This window comes from Eschrichtius robustus, chromosome 14 (genome assembly GCF_028021215.1).
Source record: "Eschrichtius robustus isolate mEscRob2 chromosome 14, mEscRob2.pri, whole genome shotgun sequence".
In the NCBI taxonomy this organism is placed as follows: Eukaryota; Metazoa; Chordata; class Mammalia; order Artiodactyla; family Eschrichtiidae; genus Eschrichtius; species Eschrichtius robustus.
In genome coordinates, this window is record NC_090837.1 from 36,175,443 (window position 1) to 36,188,806 (window position 13,364).

Sequence of the window (13,364 nt, forward strand, 5' to 3'; positions counted from 1 at the left end):
CTGATTCACTTTGTTATAAAACAGAAACTAACACACCATTGTAAAGCAATTATACTCCAATAAAAATTTTAAAAAATAAAATAAACTTAGCTGCAACAAAAACATTTCTTCCAAAGAAACATATTTTTACCCTAATTAAGTATATAAATCATAATATCTATTATTACATTATACCACAGTGTTTACTTCCATTTTTCATGTAAACTCCTTAGGCCTAATTAAATAGGCCTTAGGCCATTCTAATTTTAACAGGAGCATAGTATAAGGATAAAACCAGCTCTAGTTTTGAAGTTTTTTCATTCTTGAGATAGAAGTCTGGCTCCAATGTTTATGTTTGTGGGCATTGGATGAAATGTGCACTTTACAAAATTACTGTGTTAACTAGCAATAATATATGTAACATTTATTAAACACTGGGCACAGATGTTAAGTTCTACAGATTATTAAAAACATCAAATATGAAACATAAAAATTCATGCTACCACTGCTTTAACCAATGGAAAATCCAAATACAAGGCAAAATAGAATACCGTATCTTTGTTTTAACAATTAAGCAAAAGAAAGGAGTAGTACCAAGAGACTTTGAAGAAATATTTTTTGTTATTTGGGGGCCTTACCATTGCAATTTGAACCTCTCCTCCTGTAGCATATACTTCTCCATCATGATCACCATAAAGAAAAAATTTTACAATGCTTCCATAAAAGAGAGGAAGTGTCTTGATTGTCTTGACCTAATATTTAGTTTTAAAACAAGGATTTAGTATTAATATTTACTTTTAGAAAAACAGGTTTAACAATTACTTAACAGAACTACTTTATGCAAGGAGAAAACTCAGCATCTATCATTAGAAAAATTAACAAAAAAAGCATTCTAATATTCTAATAAAGTTATATTTGTGAAGTTCTCCACTCATTTGTAACATCTTTGAAAAGACACAGTGGCTTCATACAAAAATGTCATAGCTATGCATGTGTCTAAAATGCCCAAAGCCTTCAAAGTCAATTATTATTAATGCAAATTATCTCAAACCCCCATAAATGTTGCTTGCAGACTGTGAACAGTGACTTACAAAGTTATCATTTCTTTCAAATAAATTAGCTCAAAACTTGCCTATAATGTATTTCTTCTCCTTACTTGGCTTGAAAAATCTAAAGGTAATTTCCATTGGTCCAATTCAAAACGTCCCAACTACAAGGACAACAAAAGTTTACACCCAACCTACCTTCCAGCCTCATTTCATTTCTGAACTATTTCTCCTCACACACACAATAGGTTGCAGCAACCCAACTCTGTTGCTTGCGGTTTCCCTGCATTTACCTATCTTTGTCTGTGCTCAGATTATCTTCTCTGAGAAAGCGTTTCACTTGACTACCACACAGAATTTGACAAAACTGATCACTCCCTCCTTGTAACTCTTCACAAATACCTTATTCTCCTGGTTTCCTTCTATCTCACTATCTTATCCCTTTCAATTCTCCTTTGCCAGCTCCTCCTCTTTGTTTTCCTAACCTCTAAATGTTGGAAAAGCAAGCTGTAGCTACACACACTACTTGGAGGTGACCGCATCTGATTCCAAAGCTTTCGATATACGATGATGAGAGTGTCACATCTGTGCATTTATTACCTTCATAATTACCTCTGAAAACCTGAGCCTTTACCTCTTTCAAGTTCCATACAAATGCCACTTCATGCACAAAGAATTGCATGATTTTACCCTCTTCTCCCAGGGCAATCCGAGGTCAGAAAATTCTCTCCTTCTAAACTATGAGCACTATTCATTCTCTCTTTTCATAGCACTTACCCCCTTCTTACCTATGATTATTCTGCTTAGGTTATCTCTGTTTTCAGGCTGTAACAGCCTGAAGGACAAAGGACATCCCCTAGATCTCTGCATTCTCTACAATGCAGTCAATAGCACAGTAACTCACGAGCAGCACTCAATAAAAATTTGCTGAAAAATAATTTCTCCATATCACAATTAAAAAAACAAAACGGAATTCTCCATTTGAGTAAAGTTTAGTGCAAGAAACAATAAAAACCTTGTTAATTGAGCCTTTGGCAAAAATCAAGTTTTTTATAAAATGTCCTGTTAAATTACGTAATTAAAATCCGTTTGGCCTTTTCGTTCTTTTCTGGCTCCTGAGGAGCCAAGAGTAAATATATTATTTTTGGTTGTTGATAAATTCTAATACATCTAATTTAGTTTCAAATTCTACTAAAAATTAAATCTAAAAGTAAGTTAAACTTACCAGCTGTCCTGCTTTGTATATTTTTCCATCCCATTCTATTGCTGAATAAGTCGCCCAGGGGCCCTGCTTTTTAGAAGGAAGATCAGGACGTGTAATTATTCCTTTAAAAAGTGTAAATTTTATTTGTTTGTCATACTTTTCATGACAGTCCTTCAGCCATAAAGCAAATTCTCTGTCAATCTTCATTCGCTGCTCCTGTAAAATTTTAAAATGTTCTATGAAATATAGCTACTAGTAAACAAATACAACCACAGACACTTCTCATTCATTTCATTTTTCCTTCCACATACCTGCCCACCCCAGAAAACCTAATAAAAAACTAAAATATTTTGCTGGATCCTTCTCCCATACAAATTTAGATTTCTATCAAACACATTACTAAAGAAAGAAAAATCTTTGCTACATCCTTGGGTCCAAGGTCTCAATGGTCAATATCAACAAAGATTTGCTTCCTTGTTTTAAATCCTAGGATATACCAAAAAATGACAAACACTGGCTGCCTAGGATAAGGAGAACTAGCTGATTAGGGGAAAAGGGTAAGTGGAAGCTTTCTTACTGTGAATGACGCACATTCTCAATAGGGCAATAAAAATATCTTTTTATGTATCAGGCACAGATTTAAATACATATAGTACTTAAACGTATATATGGTATATCTATGGTATTAAAATGTCATTGGGGGGAGTGACTAGGGGGAGAAAAAGTCAAGAAAGCTCTTTTATAACGTGATAGTGAAAAAAGGTAAAGAAATATTGCTATGCAAAACACATCTTTTCTTTTAATTATGTATTATATATCTATATTTATTCAGAAAATAAATCATAAAATAAAAATTGTTTTCTAATAATACATAAGAAGAAAATGTGCTACTGCTTAGCATTCTTCACCCTGATGGAAGACAGTATAGAGATTTACATTCCAGCATAAGGTGCTATATACTTGTTTAATGCCTATCTTTAGGAGAATGAGTAGGGAAGATAATCTCTACATCACATGCTTTCACAGAAGACTTTGCATAAAGTTATAGAAGTTCATTTCCCCCTATATATCTTATTCCACAATATACCATTTCCAAATGAAAATGGGGCAAAACTAAAACTGATTTCAGCTTAAGTTTTTGCAGCTTATAGTCAAAGGGCCAGTAAGTTAATCACCAAAAAAAAAAACCAACTTTTGGTTTTAAAAAGTAATTTTAATAAGAAGTAACATGTACATGGTAAACACTCAAAAATGGCATATATCTTCAAGGAACTCTTCCCCCTAATCTGTTCCCAGGTACCAACTCCTTCCTGAATCAGCAAATTACTGTTGTCACTTTGTCAACTTGACAAGAATATAAAATTATTAACTAGGAATGGGACAGTCCGCCTACCAAATTTTTATGCTGTATTTCAATGTACAGCCCTTGTATTCGATAAAATTATATAAGATTCAGTAACTTTTTATTAAGAGCAAAATGAATTTCAACATGTTGTAGGGATGACTGACTATAAATACTGTGTGTCATGTATTGTGCTTATTGCTTAAGCAATTTTAAGTTCAGAATAAACGCATCCATCTCTTGGCAACTTAACATTAAACTACTGAAAGAGCAGTATCAAGTAAAAGTTTCTGAGGTGCTTAGGTAAAATAAAAGTACACTAGTTCTATCCTACTTTTTAAAAAATTTATCATTCTTTTTCTATTGATTAATGCAGATTTTAATACTGATCAATCTCACAGCACCTTTTAGCCCAAAGTATTTCATAGTTCTACCTCAATTTTACCCCCAAGATTAGATTAAAATTGCATATTTAGGTTATTAATATATAAACACAGCTTTTGTATTAGATAAAATTGTTCTTATATGCTCTTATCAAATGGACATGGTTCTGTAGCTTCTATTTACTATGTCAAGGTACTGATGAAGATCTGATAAAAGATCTGTAAATTTTATCTGAACAAGATCTAATCAGTTTGAAATTTTTGAGTGAACACATAAATGCTCATGAATGAAAATTTATACTCCTGATTAAATAAAATTAAAAGTATGCAAATTGTCAGTACAAATCTACACTACTAGTGACTTTTGTTGTACTTAAAACAGAACACTTGCAAATATTCAAAACTTGATACTTAAAACCATACCTGTCCATTTAAAATCCTTGTAAAAAGGGTGTTCTTATCTTTCAATTTTAGCTCAAGATCCATAAAGGTCAGTTTATTTGTGCTGACCTGGAATTTGTCATTAGTGAATAATGCACCAGATATCCTATTGTAGCACTCAATCGGTGCAAGCCCTCTCTTCTTAGGAGGAGTACACCAGTCAAAGCTTGAACAGAACAAAGTATTAATTAGTAAAAAGATTAGATCACAAAACAATATAATTTCAGCAAAAATCAGAACTTACTCTTCAACAGATGTATATGGTATTAGTCGTCCATTCCAAAAACATTCAAAAATAGGTCTTTTCCCTCTTGCTGCTTTCTCAAGTATGAAACAGTCATCATCATCGTCTTCATCTTTTAATTCTAGAACAAAGGAATATTGGAACAAAATGTTTATTGCTATAAAGTATATGCAATTTTTACCACTGAGAAATCAATTTCTGTAAGTGAAATGTTAAAGCTACTTCAGAGAAATGGTAACAAAAATTCTTATGATCTTTAACATTGCATTCTATAAAACCTAAAGGTGGCTTTATTCTGTTTGCCCTCAAAAAGGCAGATTTTCAAAGTGGTTCCACATTACCAATAGTGTTTCTCATTACAAAGTCAATAATTACTTACATACTAATCAATCTGTGTTAGGAGTACTATACTAGCTACTGAGCCTGCAATCTTTAAAACCTATTTATAAATATGGGAGCTTGAATCCTGTACCTAAACCACAAGCTTCACAACTCTGTCAGAACCAGCTTACTTACATAAAAATCATCTGGAAAATCTACAGTATCTAGCAACAGCAAGTTTGCCTAGCTTGGACAAATTAATAATACTGAATGTAAGTTTACTTTATGATACAGCTAGAATTATAACCTATGTTATAAAGCACAACTGTCTACATTTTTATGTTTGTTAGTAATACATTTTCATATATTCAGATAAATTAGATTCAAACATTCTGATCCTGACATGGTAATACCTCAGTCATTCTGGCATTAATCATTCCCCCCACCCCAAATAAAGCCTTCTTCTCCCAAAAAAACTCTCACAAGTCCATCACAAGTAAATATTCCTTTCAATCACACCATTTCACTTGCTCTTAGAGAACCCCTCTGACCTCATTCAACTTACTGGCTATTATTTTAAGACATCATTTAAAGAACTTTATCTTTTTGTCTATAAGCATGCAAAAATTACAAATGGCAAATGAAAAACATGCTAGAGACTTCACGGGAGAGAAGGTCACTGAGTAATAACATGTATGAGCACTTACTAAACAAAGTCGGGCACTATTCTGAGGACTTGAAGCAGTTTCTTATTCAACCCTCACAACACGTCTATGAGGCAAGAATTATTACCCCCCCATTTCACAGATACTGAGGCAGGCAGTACTTTGTCAAAGTTTACACAAAGTGGCCAAGATAGGATTCAAATCAGGAAATCTGGTTCCAAAACCCACAATACTAAGGTTATACTAAAGAATTATTCTGAATGAGAAAATTTAATACTGTTAATCTATGAAAATTCAATGTAATCCCAATAATACCACTAGGATTTTTTTAAAGTGAAAGTACAATACAAAGTGATTCCAAAGCTTATCCAGAAGAGCAAAAGATTAAGCATTAAGAATTTTCTCAAAAAAGAACAATAGTGTCTTGCCCTATAGATATCAATATACAGTATAAAGGACAAGAGAGTATCATTGCTCATGTATAAAAACACAAAATAGGGACTTCCCTGGTGGCACAGTGGTTAAGAATCCGCCTGCCAATGCAGGGGACACAGGTTCGAGCCCTGGTCCGGGAAGATCCCACATGCCGCGGAGCAACTAAGCCTGTGCGCCACAACTACTGAGCCTGCGCTCTAGAGCCCGCGAGCCACAACTACTGAGCCCACATGCCACAACTACGGAAGCCCGCGCACCTAGAGCCCGTGCTCCACAACAAGAGAAGCCACTGCAATGAGAAGCCTGCACACCACGACAAAGAGTAGCCCCCGCTCACAGCAACAAAGACCCAATACAGCCATAAATAAATAAATAAATAAATAAATTTATAATAAATAAATAAAAACACAAACTAGATCAATTCCTTACAGTAAAAAATCCAGATCTATGCACTTATGGGAACTTTATATTATTATGAAAGTGATATTTAAACTATTACAAAAATCATAACGTTCAATAATTGGTGTTAGGAAACTGGAAACCCACATGAAAAATATTAAGTTAACCCACACACAAAAAAGATTAGAGATGTGTCAAAGATGTAAACATTAAAATGATTAAGAAAAAAAACCACAGGATCTTTTTTATAATCTTGAGGTATAAGAAGCCTTTCTATAGCAAGGCAAAAATCAGAAAGCATAAAGAAAAAACTAGTATGACTAAGTAAAGTTTAAAACTACTTTATAAACACCTACAAAGATAACAGGAAGACAACATGGAGACTATATAAAGGATTACTATGCAGTACATAGCTAAAAGTTCAGTTCAGGAAGAGATCTATGATAAAAGAATATATAATCTTTCTTAAAGCCACTGCTTTATTCATCTGGAAATGAATATACACAAAAATTAAGAATTATAAAAATTATAAATACTTTAATAACTTAAGATTTGCATGAGGGAAAAAAGTTTTTAAATTTATCTAACCTCAACAGCCCAACTAATAATTATTATTAAGAAAACAAATCACTATCCTAAATCACAACTTCACATTTTGTAGCTAAGATAAGAGATTAACATACTTGATGGAAAGCATGGATCATCAGGGTACGTCTCTCTATCATATAAAAAAGGGTGATATCGGATAATCCCTTCCACTACACCATCTCCTTCAACATGAGCCTTGAACTCAAAACTATCGGCTGCTGTATTTATATACAACGTCTGCATGTCATCTTGTATTTCCCTTAGGTTGATAATCTTAGGTGTCTTCCCCTTTTCAAACATAGAAATCTAAAATAAAAATAAAACAAAAACAATTAAATTCTATAGTGACTTTACTTTTGTTCTCAGCTATGATCCAACAACAGAACAGGCAAAAACTACTTTTATTTGTACAAGTAATCATCTAGCTTATTGAAATACATATATATTTTTATTTGGATTAAATAGCTCTAAGTAGCATCTCAAAAAAAATATACTACAAAAAACTGAAAGTAAGCAAAGAAAGAGCAAAGCAGAGCTGAAGGATATATTAAGTGATGAGTACATTTAATTCAAGGTTTCCTGCTAGAGGTAGGAAGTGGGATAAAGATGTACATGAAATTCTTCCTGATGTGTGGGCAAGGATACTAAGAACTCAACACTCAAATATTCTTTTCTTCTGAATCTTACTTTACCGTTATAAGACTTCTGTGAACAAAAGAGAAACTATTTATTTCTTTTCTTCCCTGCTTTTGAGACATGATATTCAGTAACAGCTCATATCTCTAGAGAAGACAGAGAAAGGAGAAACCATATACTACAGTAAACAAAGGTTCCACAAAAATATATCTAGGAATAATCTCTTTACTTGGATATCAAATTAGGAAGTGTTTTGGTAAAAGACAAGGACAGAGAAGTTGCCTATTTACTGACTGATTTTTCTTGTCCAGAGTAACTTGGAACTAGGACAGATACCTAATAATTCACAATACTTGAAGAAAGAATTTTATCTTACTTCAATATCAATGTTGTTGAAAGGTCCAACTTCTTTTGATGTACGTTTTTCATTTCCTTTTGGGCCATGAATATAGTAATGATAAATATGCCTAAAACATAGAAAAATAACTTTACACTTTTAATTCACATAAAATTACAGTTCATCTCATCTTCTACCAAAAAAAATTCTATAACTACTATTTGGCAGTACCTACTAGGTGCCAAGCACTATACTAAGCATTTTTAAACAGAGTACACCATTTAATGGTAAAAACAATCCTGAGATTCAGGTATTATTACCCTTCATTTTATATACAAATCGGAATGCAAGAAAAATATATAATTTAATTTACTTAAGGTCACAGAATTATAGAGTTGGGGGTGCTTCAATCCAAGTCTTTCCAACTTCAAGGCCCAAATACTTTAAGTATAGTTTATCAAAAAAACTAAAACTAGAAGTTAAGAGGCTATAATTCTACTTGTTAGGGATGTTCTACAAAGGACTCAAATATCAGGGAGTATACAGGATTGGGTATCTTTAACTTATGTCCCCAACATGAGAGTATCATTCTGTAACTCTCATCTTTCTTCTCCTATGACACTGAAACAATCTTATGCCAATACTCCTAAAACTAATAAATTCAACATTATCCCATCAAAAACCACCACTTCAGAAATCTTTGTTATTTTATTTTGGCAAATGTTTCAAAAGATTATATTTGGGGGAGATTATTCACCTCTCCCCATATCCCGTATCACATGTGTAATTATTCCTCAAGCAGGAATTTAAAATATTCCTTCATATGAATTTTAACTTTTTAAAATTACATTAATTGTCCTAGTTTAAAACACTACTAAGATAAAAGGAAATCACTGAAAATCATGAGATCTTTCTTCAGACATCTCAAAAGTGTTAACATCACAGTCAACAATAAGTTTACAACCATACATTAAGAAAGAGTGCTATAAATAGCTTAGCAAGTGTCTATTTCAAAGAATGGTTAAAGTTATACGTCATTCTTTTTAAAAGCAACAGTTAAGTTATAATTATGTCATTAATGTACACTGAATTCCTTCGGTTAAGAAAAATAATAAAATAACTAATAAAAGATGTTCTTAGAGAAGAAACATTCCGAAGTCCTATTTAAAACTCTTGTGTTACAGAGCCAATAAACATCAGTATTCAAGAAAAAAGGCATTCCTAAAATCAAATTTATTTCCCCATAAAAAATTTTAATTGTTAATATATATGTATAAAATAGAGAATCGCAAAGTAAGTACAACAGCCCTTTGAATAAATAAGAAAAGATACTTTCTTTAAAAACATGAATTTTGTACAGTATACCCATTTTTGCAAGACTAATTAATTCAGGCTAATACAAATTATGGAAACAATCCAGTCAAAGGTCTACACTGTGTAACTACAGAGGAAAAAACTTAAGAGCCATTAAATATATATACTTCTGATTTGATCTAATGGAATATATGCTCTCTAGAAGTTTTCCTGGAATAGATACACAAAGATTTATTTTCAGTATTACTCATGTCATACAGGCACATACAGATTTTTTTTTTATTTTAATAGACTCAATACATTCATTCAGTAAACTTTTATTGAGCATCTACTATGTAACAGGAAACACTGGGATACAGCAGTGCATAAAAAATGACAGACATTCCAAGGTAGAAGGCAGACAAAAAAATAAGTAAACTGTGTGGTATGGAAGATTATAATACATGCTACACAGGAAAGGAAAAAGGGGGGATCTGGGAGTGATGAGCTGAATTGGATGAACTCAAGTTTATTTTAAATGTTATCACAGTTGTCAAAAAGCATGGGCCTCATATTTGTATTTGTAATGACCAATACATTACCGGTGACTGGTGCATTATTTACAGAATACAGAACCATCTTAACGTTAACATCAGAGTAATGGTTCCTGTACTGAAGGGAAGGAAATGGGATAGGAGTAAAGCAGACAGCCAAGAGGCTTCAATGTCTGTAATATTTTCTATCTTAAGAAAGATAAGAAGAAACATGTCCTGAATCAAATGTAAATACTTACGCTAACTGTCTTGTCCAAAGAAGGAAATAATTTTTCAAGTACTGTATGTGTTCTGGTTGTACCCCTGTGATAACCACAGCAGTAAAGCTATCTTTTTCCTTCTCCTCTGAGATAAGATGTTGTAGAAATCTTTCATCATCATTTGTAATGTGAACAGAATCAGACGGCTACAAGAGTGAACATAAAGTACAACACATTACATGCACCTTAACTGTAATTAACAAATAAAGTTTACATCAACCTTTAATGTGATTCACTTGGATAATTTCAAATACAGGCTTCAAAAATCTTTTGGAGGAAAATGGCCAATTGCAAATCAGCTGAGTGTGTGACAACAATGCTGTGAGGAGAGGGAAACTTTTACATAGATGGCTAAACTGGCACACATCAAGGAGAATGCTACACCATAATGCTACACGAATTGGAGAATCATAAAGAAAAGGGTAAAGAAAAATAAATACTGAGTTTAAAAATGCACCCCAAAATTCAGAACACTTACCCTAAGGTGGAATGAGTCCTTGCTTGGGGTACCTACCACTTAACTTGGTCAGGACCAATGCCCAGCCAGCCCTCCAAGTTCAGGAAAACTAGGATGCAGCCTGAACCCAGCTGGCTTAGCCCAAAGGCACTCTGTTTAAAAGGGAGTAAAATCATCCTGGGCCCCAGTCCACTTTCAGAGAATATCTACAGTTTGCAGAGGGAAGTGGGGAGGGGGGAGGGGGGGAGTGTTTGAGGATAAGAATTACAAACTTCTCAGTTTTTACTATGAGTCTGTATGTTAAAAATTGCATGCATATATATACTATATAAGTTGTACACATAAAAACTTATAAGGCTAAAGATACACACTGAACTATTATGTCTAGGAAACTGGTTTTCTTTTTTTAGTAAGTGTGTATTATTACTTTCTTAATAAAAAATAAAAACCAACCCTCCAATACGATTCCAATGCATCCCTACACACTAAATTACTAATATTATAGCTACAATACATAATATATAAGTAACATTTTATACAGTTTGAGAGTTAGTAGATTAGCTTGGGTTTACTGATGATGCAGGTTCATTATCCAAATATTTGGATAGCAGCTTCTAAGCCCTATGACTCAACCTGGGCATGAGGAAAATAGGGTTCAAGATAAAAGAAAGACAGCATCCTTCCTCCCTACAAATTCCATCTAATAGATGAGAAACAAATGATTATAAAACAATGTGCCATTAGAAAGCTATAAGCCAAGAACTACAGAGTTAAAAAAATAAAAATGGGGTGACATTCACCCAGCAGATGACTTAATAAAAACATCCCAGACCAATGAGAACATGAAGGATTTGAGACTATAAGGGATACAAGGTAGTTTAGAATATATGTTAAACATATGATGAAGGACGCGGCTGGAAAGGCTGAATCAAGCAGTGGAAATGAGTGGAAGAGAGGATAAATGAAAGGAACTATTTTAAAAGAATTAAATGTGGTGAATGATTAACAACAAGGATTACAATTACTACTATACTGTTAATGGCTGGAGGAAAAGGGGAAGAAAATAAGAAACGCTTATAGATATTTGATTTCAGATGTACCAAAAGGGAGTTATTTACAGAACCCCTGGAGAGGGACATCTAACTGAAACTGGAAATGCGTGTGCTAGATAGGATCCATTGGTATTCAGCTGCCATTTGTACCACCTTATGTTGTCCCCTCCCAGGCTGCAGAGGATGGAAAGAAATCCAAAAACGTCTATTTCTCAGACTCTTAAATTTTTGCTTGTGGATGCAAATTAGGTTTCACCAATTAGATGTACTAGCCAAAGATTTAGAAGGGAAAAATGAGGCAAAGGCCATCTCCTGAGGTTTCTTAAAAGTTTTCTGTTACCATGCAAGGTACTGAAAGACCAGTATCCAGGTTCCAGCTTAAGCATCAGCACTAATACAGCACTAGTAATGGCCAGAAATTCTGTGTCCATTGTTGGAGCAATTGTGGCAGCAAGACTTTTCCAACTCCTGGATCAGAGACAAGGTACTGTGTTTCTGAATTCCAGATTCAGCTGTGGTCCTCCAGCTACATGATTACAGCAGATGTTGCAGCATCCCTAGAAGGTCAGTTTGGAATATCCTGGCATCATTCTACAAGACTCAGCCTAAAGGTCATTCCTTCAGCCCTTCCAATAATCATCTAAGCATCTAATTCCCTTTATGAAATCCTTTTCTGTTTAAAATGGCCAGAATGGTTTCTTCCCTTTAAGGAGTCCAGACTGATTCAATGTTTCAATCTTAAGAAGAAAGTCTTGACAAGAAATACATATTTGAGAACTGTTGGTATTAAGTGGTATATATAAGAATGAATATATATATATGGGGGGGGGTGCATGTGTGCTAGCCCCCATAGATCAAGAACCATCAACCCCCCACACACAGTAGTAACTGATAACAGCTTAGGAATAGAGGAGGAGCCCCCAAAAAGTAGGCTGGAAAGGACAGGTCAGAAAAAGAAAAGGACTAGGGACCTACTGGTACCCATGAAATGTTTGCTGGGATGAACTAAGCACAAAACACAGGAAAAGCTGGAAGAAATGATGACCCAAGAGACCTCACTACTATCCAAGCTTTATCATATGTATACAGTTCTGAAAAAAATCACTTAAATTCTCTATTTCTATTTTTCACCAGTTTTAACGCGGCAAATAATATTTCCACCAATATACTTTATAGGGCTTTGTGATTTTAAGATAACATAGAAAAGATAAGACAGAATACTGTTACATAAACAATGTTATTAAGGTATGTAAATTGTTAAATAAATGCAATAAATTTAAAGAGGAAAAGGTGGAATGAGCAAAATGAAGAAATTTCTCGGACAGAGGATAATGTTCAGTTATAAAGAAAGTAAAAGTAGCTAATAAACATGAAAAAAATTCAGCCCACTAGTATGAAAGAAAAGGTATTATTTTCACTTATCAAACTACTAACATTCTGCTATCATTCTTCCCTCCCCGCTTTGTTCTTTTGAAAAATAAGGAAATGATCCAACAGGCACTTCCAATATACCTTTGTTGGGAGTGTATATGATTTGGGTTCAACCTTTCAGAAAAGTGACTTTGTAATATACACCATAAATGCTTCTAAGTTCAAATTCCTTATAACGGTTATAAAAATTCTAACAATTTATACGAAGAAAAAACTGCAATTCAGGCAACATGTTATGCAAAGATACTAATGGCAGTGTCTTTATAATTATAATAAAATCCTTCAAGTAAGCTAAAT

General features: G+C 33.5%; 1 protein-coding gene across 1 annotated transcript in view; it reads right to left on the reverse strand.

Moving 5' to 3' along the window:
- SMCHD1 (structural maintenance of chromosomes flexible hinge domain containing 1) overlaps positions 1 to 13,364 on the reverse strand; it is a 133,872-nt gene that overhangs the window by 86,980 nt on the left and 33,528 nt on the right. The window contains exons 8-14 of the mRNA XM_068562948.1: positions 10,107 to 10,273; positions 8,060 to 8,150; positions 7,143 to 7,353; positions 4,640 to 4,760; positions 4,378 to 4,561; positions 2,251 to 2,445; positions 618 to 731 (exon numbers count right to left, since the gene is read on the reverse strand). Coding sequence (XP_068419049.1) covers positions 618 to 731; positions 2,251 to 2,445; positions 4,378 to 4,561; positions 4,640 to 4,760; positions 7,143 to 7,353; positions 8,060 to 8,150; positions 10,107 to 10,273 — 1,083 coding nt within the window. The remainder of the gene's footprint in view (positions 1 to 617; positions 732 to 2,250; positions 2,446 to 4,377; positions 4,562 to 4,639; positions 4,761 to 7,142; positions 7,354 to 8,059; positions 8,151 to 10,106; positions 10,274 to 13,364) is intronic.